Source organism: Lynx rufus, unplaced genomic scaffold (assembly GCF_022079265.1).
Source record: "Lynx rufus isolate CCGP_SWC_20201006 ecotype Redwood Valley unplaced genomic scaffold, mLynRuf1.p SCAF_10, whole genome shotgun sequence".
Lineage (NCBI taxonomy): Eukaryota > Metazoa > Chordata > Mammalia > Carnivora > Felidae > Lynx > Lynx rufus.
In genome coordinates this window covers 30228566-30243576 of record NW_025814824.1, presented here as the reverse complement: position 1 = coordinate 30243576, position 15011 = coordinate 30228566, and the positions used below count along the sequence as shown (strand labels likewise).

Genomic DNA, 15011 nt, shown 5'->3' with positions numbered 1-15011 from the left:
GCACCCCCAAATTTACATAAATGGAATCATATAGTATGTACTCTTTTTTGGTTTGGTTCTTCCACTCAGCATAATTATTTTGAAATTCATTCATGTTGCTGTGTATATAAATCATTCCTTTTTACGCTGAGTAGCATTCCATGGATCGGCTGTACAATAATTTATCTGTTCACCTGTTGATGGACATTTGGGTTGTTTTCAGTTTGGAGCTATTACAGATGAAGTTGTTACTAATTCTTGTTCAAGTCTCTGTGTGGACATGTATTTGCATTTCCCTCTCTCAATTTCTTTTCTTTCATTCCCATCCCCCATTTATCTTCCTCTCACATGCAACCTTGCTAATATGTTTGATTTGTATTCTTTTGTTCATATGTATTTTTATAAAGTGATTACTGTTTTGTGAACATCTTTTCGTCTATGAAAATATTTTACTAATCCAGGTACAGAACTGGTCTTTCTGTATTTAGTTTGGGGGAAAAAAAGGGGTGTTCTTGTTTTTGTAACTTATTTTTCAAAAATATATGAATTTGTCTTTGCTATAGAATCAAGTTCAGTTCTCATTGCTCAATACCAGGCAAAGCCATGGAGGCCCTGTGTAATGACCGTGGAGCACCCTAGGTCATTTGCTTGCCTCATGTCAATTTGAGCCCTGGGAAAAAACCTAGACCCTGAGTGGTTGCATGGGTAGGGAGGCATGGCCTGGACTGTTGGGTTATCTGCAGAGGATATTGTGTAAGGAAAAACAAATTTCTCTTGTATTATGCCACTGAGATTTGGGGCTATTTTGTTACTGTAACTTTGTCCTGTCTTGCCTACTACAGACTGAGTACAGTAACAAAGGAAACACAGTGAATAGAAAACTAAAACAAGATAGTTGGTGCAGTATATTTGCAATCGCAGTAAATATGACTTGGTTATATTTCCTGATAGATATGAGATAACCTAGAAAGAACTAAAAAAAAATCCAATGTTAAATACAGGAAAGTAAAGTTGAAAGTAAAGGGATGGAAAAACATATCCTAGGAAAATGCAAAAAGACAGGAAAGGATATTGCTCCCAATATCAGTATTAGACAAAATGTAATTCAAGATTATAAAAGGGGCACCTGGGTCGGTCAGTCGGTTAAGTGTCCAACTTCGGCTCAGGTCATGTTCTCATAGTTTGTGAGTTCGAGCCTACGTCAGGCTCTGCACAGACAGCTCAGAGCCTGGAGCCTGCTTCAGATTCTGTGTCCCTCTCTCGCTCTGCCCCTCCCTTACTCATGCTGTCTCTCTCTCTCTCTCTCTCAAAAATAAATAAAACATTAAAAAATTAAAAAAGGATAATAGAAATGTTCATATTTATAAGATTCATATGATTAATATTGAGCCAATTCTATTTCTGACAATATAACTTTGAAATATTGAAAGTAGAAACCGATCTAGAATAGAAGTGTTTGATGAATTTGGAACCACTGTAGGAGATTTCCACGACTCTTTCAGAAACAGAACCGATAAACAGGCTTTGCAGGACTCACTGGGCACACCTGTGACTGTTTCTCTTTGTCTTTTTGAACCTGTTCCATAGCTCTGGTTCTTTCTCTACCTCTGGTCCTGTTACTTCACTGATTCCCTCTGGTCACTTCCAGATGCAAACAGGTTTCAACTCCACAGTCCCAGTGTCCAGTTACCTGCAATAATGAAAATATTGAACATGAAATAAAATTAAATCTCCCCTACTGCAGCTGGGATGTGCTTTGGAGACCATGCTCTGGGGACATGACGTAGTGCTGTGGTCTGCTTCTCTTTCCCAGTTGCCAACTGAGATGTCTGAATCTGCCAGAGGTGAGGAGCAGGAGTTTGGAGATGGTCGGCAGAGAAGAGAAGGAATGATAGGATAGGCCTGGTACCGTCGTAAGAAGGAGACTGGCTGTCTGGGCCTGGTGACTGACATTCATGTGACTTATAGGGCACTTTCCTGGGTTCTCCACACCTCACATGGCTCTGGTGAATGTGCTATCATCTTGCATCCTGACCTCCTTAGCCCTTGAAGTCTTCCTCCAGCTCTGCTTCTGCTGAGGTCTCTTTGCCTTGGGGTGGATGTTTTGTCTAGAATCTAACCCCATACCTATTCTTTCCCACATCTGGTCCAGGAGAAACAGTCAAACAAGTTTGAATGGTGGCCTAGCTCATGGCAGCAGAAAGCTCCAATGTCAGAGCATCAATAAGTCATGATTCTTGCTCTTTAGATTTTGGGGAGCGTTGGTCAGATGGGTCTACAGTTTGAGCATAATGAGTAAGAGATAATCCTTTGTCATGTTAAATTGCTGTAACTTGTGACCACAGTATCGCCTATGCTCCACTAACTGATTCAGCAGAAACCAGGGAGGGTAGGGGGCGATAAGCTGGATAGCATGATGCATAGAAAACATGAAATAAGATGGGATGGTACCCCCACCCCTTTTGATATAAGGCTCCTCCCTCACCCTGCCCTTGGGGATTGGAATCGTAGCTTGGTAGCAGACAAAACCAAAGAAATCCTCTTCACGAAGCCCTCTGATTTGCTATGCTCCTTATCTTGACATATTTTTTATATGAGTGAAGGGTGCCCTGTGGATGGGCTCAAGAATCACATTGTCAGGTTACTTAGATATTATTTTGTAAATTTTTTTTCTTGGTTTGCTCTCTGAAATGATTTTGTGATCCGATTTCTATTGGGTCTTTGCACTTCTGTTGAAACTTCTAATTTAACATCTTACGGGGCGCCTGGGTGGCGCAGTCGGTTAAGCGTCCGACATCAGCCAGGTCACGATCTCGCGGTCCGTGAGTTCGAGCCCCGCGTCAGGCTCTGGGCTGATGGCTCGGAGCCTGGAGCCTGTTTCCGATTCTGTGTCTCCCTCTCTCTCTGCCCCTCCCCCGTTCATGCTCTGTCTCTCTCTGTCCCAAAAATAAATAAACGTTGGAAAAAAAAAAATTAAAAAAAAAAACATCTTACTACATAAATATAAATAATTAAGTTTATAAGGAATTTGAATACCCTCTCATACAGGTTTAACCAATACTTGGTAAGCCATTTGGTAAACCTCACTTTTAATTTAAGAGACGAAAATTTATAAAACCTAGCCAATGAAGAGCTAATACACATTCTTTAAGGATACACATGGAACATTCATAAAAGTGCACTTATTGGAAAGAAAATTGTGATAAGTTACCAATGGCAAAAAACATACCATTATGTTCACTGACTACTATGCAATAAAATTAAAACTAATCTTAGAAAATGACATCCAGAACACCTGGGTGGCTCAGTCGTTAGAGGGTCAGACTCTTGATCTTGGCTCAGGTCATGATCTCATGGTTCATGTGTTTGAGCCCTGCATCGGGCTCTGTGCTAATGGTGCAAAGCCTGCTTGGGATTCTATTTCTCCTTCTCTCTGCCCATCCCCAGTTTGTGCCCTCTCTCTCTGAAAATAAACATAAAAAAGAAAAAAGAAAAAAAAAGAAAAAAGAAAATGATATCCACCCTGTCATCTATATTGAAAAATTATACCTCAGTGTAACTCCAAAAAATAAAAATGAACATTCCTGTGAATTATGGTCGAAATGCTATGCATTTCGAAGTGAAGATTTTTGGCTTTAAATGCATCTATTAGAAAATAAGGAAGATTGTAGATAATCTTAGCTTTCAAGAAATTCTAGAAAGGGAACAAAATAAATCCAAAAGAAATAGAAGGAGGAAATTAATAAAGAGAAGAACAAAAATGGATGACAGAGGCAATAGGAATAAACTGAACTGATCATTCAAGATTGATTCTTAAAAAAAAAAACAGAAAAGGGAACAAATATTTGAAAACCTCAAAAAAAAAAAAAGAAAGAAAAAGAAAGAGAAGGAATAATGTTGGGAACCTAGCTACAGACAAGGAGATTTAAAAAAAAGTAGAGGAAGAAGAAAAAGAAAGGAAGAAAAGACTATCTTTGTATCAATAAAGTGAAAACTTAGATGAAAGACATTTCCTATGGAAACATAATCAAAGTTGGCTCAACCCATGCATGAGATGGAAAAGGCATTTATGAATATCTACAAAACACCCAGATGTTACTTGTGAGTAAATATTACTAAATCTTCAAGGAATAAGAAAGAAATACCAAAAAACCAAAATGTTTCTAGGATGACCAACCAACTTGATTTGCCTGGGACTGGGGCAGATCCTGGGGTGTGGGACTTTTGGCTTTAAAATTGAGAAAATCCTGGGACAATTTCAGGAATTGTGTAGACAGATTGGCATGACTCTGATATCAAAATGGGACAAAGGTAAGAAGAAAATTGGGATCCAAGTTAAGTATTAGCAAACTGAATCCAGATGTTTTAAAAATAATTTGGCAAAAAAGAATAGATGAAAGTGTTCTGAAATTGATAAAAAATAACTTCCAGAAATAACGGGAAACCTCATGCTTTGTACTGAAAAACATTAGGGAAGTCTGGGTGGCTCAGTCGGTTATGCATCCGACTCTTGATTTTGGCTCAGGTCATGATCTCACGGTTCGTGAGTTTGATCCCTGAATCAGCCTCTACACCAAGCATGGAGCCTTCTTGGGATTCTCTCTCTCCCTCTCTCTCTGCTCCTCCCCACTTGTGTGTACACGAGTGCGCGCACTCACTCTCTCTCTCAAATAAACAAAAAAATAAAAGTGTTCTCAGTATGGTAGAGAACAGACAGTATATTTGCTTGACATAGCACAGGAGATATTATCCAAGATAACCAGGCCAAAAGTATGCAAACATTGGAGAGGAAGGGACAAAACTATAATTTGTAGATAATATTACTGTCTATGATGAAAAGCCAACCATTGATGAAGAAACTATTACAATGAATAAAAGAATTCAGCGAGGTGGCTGGGCAGAGTTCCTAATCACTAAGAGTAACAAAGTAGAATACATAGAAAAATAACTGATACTATTGGGTGCTTTCCTATGTGACAGACTCTGCACCATGCACTTGTGGTATGGTTTTTTATTTGATTCTCAGAACAACTTAATGAAGTATATCTATTGGTGTCCATGATTTGCCAATGCGGCAACTCTTTGGTCTGAGTAACTTGTGTGCACAGGTTTAAGTGGTAGAAACAAGAACTGAACCTAGGTATTTCATTCTAGAGTTTCCTCCGCTTTCCATAATAACTTAATTCATGATGACAACAAATAAATGTAAGATATTGGTGACAGGTACAGTTAAATGTCCTCCCAGATCCTTATGTTTTTTTCCCCCATGGTGTAGACTTACAGCCAGAAGCAGCTGCCCAGCCAGGGCATTTCCCAGACTCCTTTCCACCAAAGTGGGGCCATGTGACTAATTTGGCCAATGAAATCAGGCAGAATGATGTGTGTCACTTCTTGGTCAAGGTGGTTAAAGGAGGGGATGTATCTTCTCTGTCTTAATCCTTGCATGGCTGGGTGTCAACACCCAGGGCAATCTTAGAAACCTAGTGTTGAAGATGGCAAAGACTTTCTCAGCATGGGACCTGAATGACTATGTGAAAAAGAGTTTATAAGACAAAAACCAAACTTCATTGTGTGAAACCACTGAAATTTTGGAGTTCTCTGTTATGTGAGCTAATGTTATGTTAACTAATACAAAATGTCCAAGATTTATGTGAAGACACTTCTAAAATTTTTGAGAAGAACACATGGGATTAGGACAAATGGATACCAAATGTCTGGATGAGACAACTGATTACTGCAAATATCATAATATTTCAAAATATTATTTACCCTAAATTTCTCTAATTTAAATATAATAATACTTGACTAGACAATTTTATCATTTATTTGGAAAGTTAAACTAAGAAGATAAAAACATTTTGAAAGAGAACAATAAATGGTAGGAACTTGCTCTTTCACACATCAAATATCAAAGCCTATTAGAAGATTGTGATTAAATCATAAATGGCACTGGCACAGAAATTGACTAACAAATTGGTGAAACAGAACAGGTAGATCATGAATAGACCCACGGACATGTAAGAATTTGGCATATGACTAACTTGGCATTAAAAAAAATTTTTTTTAATGTTATTTTTGACAGAGAGTGAGAGATGGAGCATGAGCAGGGGAGGGGCAGAGAGAGGGAGACACAGAATCAGAAGCAGGCTCCAGGCTCTGAGCTGTCGGCACAGAGCCTGACACGGGGCTCGAACTCACAGACTGCGAGATCATGACCTGAGATCATGACCATGATCATGAGCTGAAGTCGGACGCTCAACCGACTGAGCCACCCAGGCGCCCCTAAGTTGGCATTTTAAATCAAGAAAGAATGGAGGGATGCCTGGGCTGGCTCAGTCGGTTGATTTTGGCTCAAGTCACGATACTAGGGTCATGGGATTGAGCCCTGTTTTGGGCTCCATGTTGACTGTGGAGCCTGGTTAAGATTCTCTCTCTCTATCTCTCTCTCCCTTTGCACTGTCCCCCATTTGCTCTCTCTCTAAAAAAGTATAAAGAATGGAGAAATACAAAACTTTTGTAAAGAAAATTGCCACCCATCTTGCAAAAAATAATGTTAGGTGATTTCACACTCAGATTATTCTCAAAAATAAACGAACAGGAAATATAAAAATAGTGTAAAAGGTTATAGGAAAATATATCCTTGGAGTTATGGAAGTTCATAAAGGAAGTTTTTAAAAAGCCATAGAAAATATTTACGAACGATAACATGAAAATTAATATATAATGTATGGTAAAGGTGCCATAAATAAAGGAGAAAATACTTACTAAATATATAGCAAGCAAATAATTAATAATCAGAATATGTGAAAAAAAACCCACAAAACACCTAAAAATTTATTTAAAAATGACAGTAGAAGAATGGGCAAAAGAGTACACACCAGTAATTCACACAAATGTCCAAAAAAAAAAAAACAAAAATGCTCAGCTCCACTGATAACTAGAAAAATGCAAATTAAAACCCTAACCCTAACCCTAACCCTTATATAAGGATATAATTTCTTGACCATTAGATTGGGAAACGTTGAAAAGGTTGCTAATATAAAATCTTGGACAGAGTGTGAAGAAATAGTTATAGTTGTATTTTTGGTGGTATGGTTTTAAGGCACCGTATTTTGGCAACACTGTTAAAATTTTAGAAGCATGCACCCTTTGATACAATTCCACTTCTTGACTACTCTAGGAATTGATTCACTTGTATATATGAAGAGTTATATAGAAGGGTATTCATTGTGGTAATATAGGTAATGGGAAAACTTAAAAATAACTCCAGTGCTCACCCTAAAGTGAACTACAGGACACTATGAAACTGGAGTGATGTGGAGATAGATAGGATACTTAGAGATAAGACACATCATCAAGTTAAAAACACAATCTTTATAATGCCATTTATAAAGTGTGAAAGGAAAGAAAACCATAAAATGAATGTTTATTTCTGTATGTGCTTATATATGTATGTAGATGCAGAGAAAACAGTAAGCAGCAGGAGCCTAGGGGTGTAGAGGGGTTTTAGAGACATCTTTTACAATAAGATTGTATGTGTGTATTGCATAGATAATTTAATAAGTTAAAATAGAAAAAGATGTAAACACTGATGCTTCAACTCCAGAAATTTTTATTTGGATGGTTTTGGTGGGAATTGGTTGTGTGTGTGTGTGTGTGTGTGTGTGTGTGTGTGTGTGTGTTGACATCTCTCTGGGTGATTTTGAGATCATTGGCTTGAAGATTGAGCTGTTGGCTATTGGAGATCACATATTATAGTCTTTAATTCAGCTTCTTATGTATTTTCTATAATCTGTAATTCCTTATGAAAATAAAGGCACAGTGCTTACTTCTGCAGGACATATACTAAATCTAGAATGACACAGAGAAGATTAGCATGGCCCCGCACAAGGGTGACACATAAATTCATGAAAAATTCCATATATTTGTTAAGATGATAAATTTTATGTTATATGCATTTTACCACAATTAAAAAGATAAAGGTATAAATAACTTAATTAAAACCATAGAGAAAGATTTCAACTAACAGGCCCTTTTGTCACTAACTCAAATGTTATCAGTCTCGGTTTAAACAAATGTTAGTTTTTCCCTTTGTCTTCAGGGAAAGCTCTAGCTTTTCTCACAGTAGCAGTTTTAGGTGTGAGGAGTCTCGACCTGTCTGGGACCGCCCAGCATACTGAGTTTGCCTGTCCCCTGTGCCACGTTAATGCAGACCTCTTCTGTGCACTGCCACGCAGCCCTGGAGTTGAAGCACTATCCGCTCTGAAGAAGAGTTCTTCCCTGATCTCAGAGAAGCGTCTATTTACCTTCTGGTACCTTATTCTATTTTTTGTCCTGCTGGGAGCCAGAGAGAGGGCTCAGGCCATGCCCATGCCCAAGTGCAGTGATTGCCCGAGTGAAGTGAACCACGAGAAAAATGTCCTTATGAATAGGAATCAGCTCAAAAGTTGCTGCAGAAATACAGTTTTTAAACAGGGGGTACTGCCCTAGACTTGTTATATAAATTATACTATAAAATCTTCTAAATTCTGAATTCCAAAACACATTTGGCCCCAGGCATTTCTGATGAGAGCACATTCAGAGGTTTGTTTGTTTTTGTTTTTGTTTTTTTTTTAATAAAAAAGGGTCTGTGGGTCTTTTATTTTTTTAAATAAAAAAGCTCTTAGAATAGTTTTTGGCACATAATAAACAGCTAAAAATAAACTACTATTGTTATGTCACATATAGCTTGGCCCAGTGTGGCTGTTTTGCTCATAATCCAGAAATCTTTGTCACATTCTGCACATTTAAACCCAGGAGAAGCAAGCACATCACCTTGTGACCAAGTGGGTGATGTTCCAATTCACCTTTAAAACACGCCTTCCCTATCTGCTTACCATCTTTCTCATTTTTGGTTTTCCCACCCCCATTCCCAGCTAGCAAGACAAGGACTCAATGTTGTGCTTATCAGCCGGACACTGAAAAAACTACAGGCCATTGCTGCAGAGATTGGTGAGTGACCCAAAGAAATAAGGGAGATGTTTGTGGAGCCCACCAACCAAGTCTGTACCTGTAGAGGCCTCATCAGCATTCCTAAGGCTGCTCCTGGAGCCTGATGCACTGGTCCTTCTGCAGGGAGCCGACTTTACAAAGTTAAGGGCAGGACATAAGTGGCATTAGTTCAGCAGGGATTCTGTGGGCTGGGTGAAGTAGGAACAGACACATACACACATAGATCTACTCTCTCCTTGGTGGAGTATCTTCATCTCTAGAATTAGTTCTGCTCATCCAGAGGTCCCAGCTGTTTTATTGCTTCTGCTACTTCCTTCAAAAGCAGAATCTATGTTTGGGCATTTCCCTGTATCTGTGCCCTGCTCCTTGCAGGGAGTTGAGGGACAGTCCTTGCTGGTGGTTATCAGATTTTTAAAAAATATTTGATCCAGGGCTGCCATGTATGGTTGTAAAAGTTGTACACTGTACAACTCTATGAGGCAGCATTTATACTATAATATTTGATCATTATGATCCACTGCAAGGTGTTGTTAGTTAATAGTAATCATATCCCTTTTTAGGTATTTTATTTTAATAATTAATTATTAATTTAGTAATTTGTAAAATCCTTACCTCAAAAGAATGAGTCTTCAATTATGAAGACTTGTGAAGACTGTGACAGGCTGTCAGGGGATGGCCTTGTGTCTCTGGGGGAGATTTGGAATAGTGTGGGATGGTGGGAAGTGTGGGGCTGGGCAATCACACCATGGAGGCTCAGTGCCCTTCAACCAATGAATTCTGCTTTTGTTCCATGTCTGGATATCAAAAGTAACTTTGACCAAAACTAGGATATTCTTCAGTGTTTCTCTCATAATGCTAAGATGTGCTTTTTATTGTCCTTGAAAAGCAAGAAGTGTCTTTGGCCTGAAAACATCCCCCACCTGCCAAACTATGCCTCAAGATCACTTGTCCCAGAAATATTGGGTTTAACTCCAAAGCTGAGCAGGAAGCAGTTGCTGAACTCTACCTGTTGCTTTTACATCATTGAAGGCTCCTGCACAAAGCCAAGTCCACGTGGAATAGCAGAGCGAGCATGGACTTGGAGGGAGCAGAGTGTGGGTGTCTTGGGGCGAGTTAGCTTCTCTGAGCCCTAGTTTTCTCCTCTTAGCAATGGGTGTAATATCTACTTTACAAGGTTGTAGAAAGGTTTAAAATAAGACATTATATGTGTAAAAGCTTTATGAATACTACCATGTTGGACAAATGCAGAGGATTGCTCTGTCTATGCCACGGGGACCTGACACTGAGGAGAGGCAACATATCACTATCCTCTTATGGCCTATAGACCAGGGGTCTCATCCTTGAGCATGAGCAGGGTCACTGGGAGGGCATGCAGGGTGGAGCCTGAGAATTTCTAACTCCACTTTGAGAACCATTGCATTAAATTTATTTTAGAGCATATACTTGTCATCAGAGTAACTCTCAGAAACACCAGAAACCATCACTCACAAATCTTTTAGCACGTTCCAGCATTTATCGGGGACTTTTTCGTGTTTCTAATTGGGAAAATGGTTTTATCCTCTTAAAGGTCTGCTCAGGTAGTGCCAGGAGCATTGGAGAAGTCCATGAGCAAGGGAGGGATTTGAACTCCTGTTCATTAAAGAATAACTGTTGTCTCTAATGCAGAGTGTACCACAGGGAGTAGCGTGAAGATTATACAAGCAGATTTTACCAAAGACAACATCTACGAGCATATTAGAGAAAAACTTGAAGGCTTAGAAATTGGAATTTTAGGTAAGTAAATTGCAAAATGCAAAGCATATTATAATACATTAGTAAAACAATTATCTTAGTGACGCTTGATTATTTTGTGGTAAACTTGAACTTAACCCATGACTGTCTTTTAAGTTGTAGCATTAAACAAAATATTACAGTTCAATTTTTCAAGAGGCATATTGGATTAACACATTTATGTATGGCTTTGGAATGTAGGAAACTAAGATACTTCAACCTTCCCTACCATATTTTATAATATGAAAATGATTTTTTTCCCCCACTGATAACTGATATTAGACAGAAAGACAGAATCTCAGAAACATTGGCCTTAGGGCACCTGGGTGGCTCAGTTGGTTAAGTGTCAGCTCTTGATTTCTGTTCAGGTCATGATCTCACTGTTCATGGGATCGAGCCCTGTGTCAGGTTCTGCACTGACAGCTCAGAGCCTGCTTGGGATTCTCTCTCTTCCTCTCTCCCTGCCCCTCCTCGCCCCACCCTTCATGCTGTCTCTCTCTCACTCTCTCTGTCTCTCAAAAACAAACAAACAAACAAACAAACAAACAAACAAACATTGGCCTAAAGAGTTAGTTTAGCAAACAAACATTGCTGTGATTGATTCATGAAATAGCAAGTGAGCATGTTTATTTGAGAATTGACTTTCTTATTCAGAAAACAAGATACTATTTTTTTTTCTGTGGTGACTTATAGACAAGATATTTTATGACCTGATACAGAGCACAGTCTCTATATTATACACGGAAGGAAGATTTGATTTCTAAACTTCCTGCTGAATTTTAAAAATAATGACATTTTTTACTAATAAAAAATGTAAACCACATTGTTGCAGAAAAACCAGAAAGAATCTATGCGTGCATAAATTGGTTAATATCTCCACAGCCTGAGATAATGTTCTGGTACATGTCCTTCCAGACATATACACACATATTTCCAAAGCTGGGATTAAATTTACATATTCTTTTGTAACAATTTTAAAAACCATATACCACAAATGCTTCCCCATGTCTTTAAACTTCTAAGCAGTCATAGTTTTGAATGGCTGCATTGCATTCTGCCATATGGCTGCCTCATGATCCATATGATGTGCTTCCTACTATTGGACAATTGTTTTCCCCTTCAATTTCCTGTTATCAAATTATGTTGCAAAGAACAGCCTTGAACATATTTTTTTTTCTGTGTTTCCTCAGGGAAACTTCCCAAGAGAAGAAACTTCTGGGGTTGAATATAAGCATTTTTAAGGCTTTTAATAAATATTTGCTACCAGCTCCTCTGACATCATTTTGTTTTGCCTTTGTCAGTCAACAATGTCGGAATGCTTCCAAACCTTCTCCCGAGCCACTTCCTTGATACACCAGATGAAATCCAGGTAGGCCTGGTCTCTTTCTGTGGATGGTTTCCTCTCACTGGGGACCGGGCCTCCTGGCTGGGTAGTCACTAGGGCCTGGGAAAGGGTACAAGGGAGGCTGTCTGGCCAAAATTCTGTATTCCAGGTGGATGTCTGTAGCTCTCCCTTTCTCTTCACCTAAGTACTTGCCACACAGGCAAGGGCACCACTTTTCATGACCATCTCTAGGATATAGACATCTTCCTCCTTCTCTGCACACCAAAACTTACCTGCCCACTGTCCCATTCTCTTGGGGCTCTGTGTTCTGCTTTATAATCTTTGAGGGCTTTGTGTTGGCTAACACATTTACAGCTGTGGTTATAAGTGGGAGAAGGCCAGCTTTTGGCTTTCATTGTCTTTCCAGGCAATAAGATTTTTTTCAACTTTCAGCGTGAGGAAAGTCTGTGACACAAAACTCTGTGGTTGGGGGTGTTGTACATCCAGCAACCTTGACCCAGACCGATGGCTGCCATTGCATGTCATCAGTGAATTTGTTATGCATTTAATAGTCCTTGAAGACATGATTTGCTGACTCTTCTCCAGGTCCTGACTTTCAAAATCATGTAGTTATACCCGTTCTGAACAGGCTGTCATTGTGTGCCTGTGGTCCTATTTAATCCCCAAGTCTACTGCACGGAAAAATAGTGCCAGATTGCTTGGACTTTGCTGCATGTCCTTGCAAAATTCCCCTCTTAGCCACATATCTAACCCCATCTAAATCCCTATTTTTGGCACGAGTCTGTGTCTCTCTATTAACCATGATCCATTATTGTTTTTGTTTTTCTATTTATGTCTGCATTTGTGCTTGCTTCTGTATGTCCCTCCTTTCCTTTCTGTCTGTCTTGTGTGATTCTAGTAGTTTCTTTATCCGGCATCTGTAGCCCAGAACCTCTACCTTATATTATCATTTACCTTTCTATTTGCTATGCTGTTGTCTTCTAAACCCACATATGCTAACTCTCTTCCTTCAGCTGGAAAATAACCACCTTCCTTTGAAAAACTGTATTTTGAAGGAAAATCTCTACATTTTGAAGGAAATTCTTAATTAACTTTTACTCAAGATCAATTTTTATAGAACCGTAGTGGACGTCAGGTGCTCCCCAGTTCTAGAGCATACTTGGTGACCATTAATCAAGAACCTCATTTCCAGGCCGAGTGAGTGAGGGGCAGTGCTCAGACCCACCCTTTTGCCCATTTTATGGTTCTTTAGCACTGACTGCCTCTCAAGAGATTTTCTCAAATCATCCAGCTAATTCATGGTTGTGATTATTTATTACAGAGTCTCATCCACTGTAACATCACCTCAGTAGTGAAGGTATGTAGTCAATATCTGTGCTAAATACTTAAAATGTAGTAGCTGTTGGAATCTGGCAACTCAGGAGAATTGCTTTTTTCTGCAGAAGCAGAATTCTGTGAAGCTGAACTGCACTTGATTGAGAGACCAGGCAGTGTTTTTTTTAATTGTCTGATTCTCTTTTCATCAGGAAAATACAGTAATGAATTTATTCTCCAGAGTGTCTGAATCTCATTTTTCATCAAGTTTTGTCACATGTCAGGAAATATTAGGCTTCAACATATTAGACATTGAAAGTTTCTCAGGATTCCAGAGTAACTTGAAAAAAAATGGTGCCTTCCTTTAATTTTCGTCTTTGTTAATGGAGGAAAGCTCACTTGGTTTGAAAAATGACAGCAGGCCTGGCTTGGATTTTTCTGGACTTTTGACATTCAACAAATATTTGTTGAATTGAAATTCAAGATTTCTTGTATTCTGATCCTATCTCAGCTACTAGTTAGTTGGACAGTGTTGGCCATGTGGTTTAACTCCCTTGAACTTCAGATTCTTCATCTGTTCTTGAAAGAATGTTGGACTAAGGGATGTGTCAGGTGCCATTCAGCACTCATTTTCTTTGATTAGAGTCAACTGCATAAGCATTTGCAGGCATGACTATCACGAAGCTGTCCTATATTGTGCCTTTGTGTGAATAAGAAAAAGGCACCCCCTCAGAGCAGATGATTTGGGAAAAGGTGCTGCTTAAGCATGGATAGATGATGCTTTTGTGTGAACACAATGTTTCCCTTTCCTCTGAATGGGGAGAGCCCTCCTAATGGCTTGTGAGTGAACCCTGAGCTTTCAGCTGACAGTCACCCCCACAGCTGGGCACCTTGCCCAGTACACAACATTCACAACTGCACATTACAGTCCTTCTGACTGCTCTGGAAGGTCCAGTAGAACTGTAGCAGTGAATCAGTATGATCCATGGTTTCATGGCATGGGGAGCCCCATTAGGGATAGGAGGGCCCAGTCTCATTTTTATAGCATGGCCTGGCAGAGAAGGGTTGCTTTCCCAAAGAAAAATAAGTTGCTATCAATATAAGGAGGGAGATGGAGGCTGAGCAAACCAATGTAAAATGGACAAAAGTTATGTTCACCATTGGTGGTTCTTCTGTAAAAAGTTTTGTAGTTGTGCTCAGTTTTTATTGGTACATACATTCTTTGTAAGCCGAGCAATCAATAGTTGTTTTAAAACCCCAGCTGATGTAATTGTAAGTTTTATAATGTCCAACTGTTGTCTGCAGCCTTACCACTAAAATCTTTCATGTTATTTTACACGTTGATCTTGCAGTCTTGGTCCATTTGGTCACCGGGTTTCCCAAATATATCTGACAACCTTCTGGCTCCTTTAGCAGACAAATGCTTTGATTTGCTAAAACATTTTTTTATATATTGGTAGACACTAACTTCCTTAAATAGCAAAGAAAGCAAATTGCAGATTAGCTTTCTGAGAACACCATGCCTCAGTTGGTCACACTGGTTGGAAGCATGACTAGCATCACTTAGTTATCCCAAAGGAGCCACCTGGAAATAGTAGCATTCTCTGTCAAG

The 15011-nt window shown here is 39.2% G+C and overlaps 1 protein-coding gene and 1 non-coding gene across 2 annotated transcripts in view; both read left to right on the top strand.

Moving 5' to 3' along the window:
- Nucleotides 1–15011, top strand: part of HSD17B3 (hydroxysteroid 17-beta dehydrogenase 3) — a 53696-nt gene that overhangs the window by 27514 nt on the left and 11171 nt on the right. Inside the window, exons 3-6 of the mRNA XM_047097827.1 lie at nt 8895–8970; nt 10636–10743; nt 12042–12109; nt 13407–13442. Coding sequence (XP_046953783.1) covers nt 8895–8970; nt 10636–10743; nt 12042–12109; nt 13407–13442 — 288 coding nt within the window. The remainder of the gene's footprint in view (nt 1–8894; nt 8971–10635; nt 10744–12041; nt 12110–13406; nt 13443–15011) is intronic.
- LOC124505581 (U6 spliceosomal RNA) lies at nt 7801–7906 on the top strand. Its single transcript, XR_006960688.1, has one exon. It is a non-coding gene; the product is annotated as a U6 spliceosomal RNA (small nuclear RNA).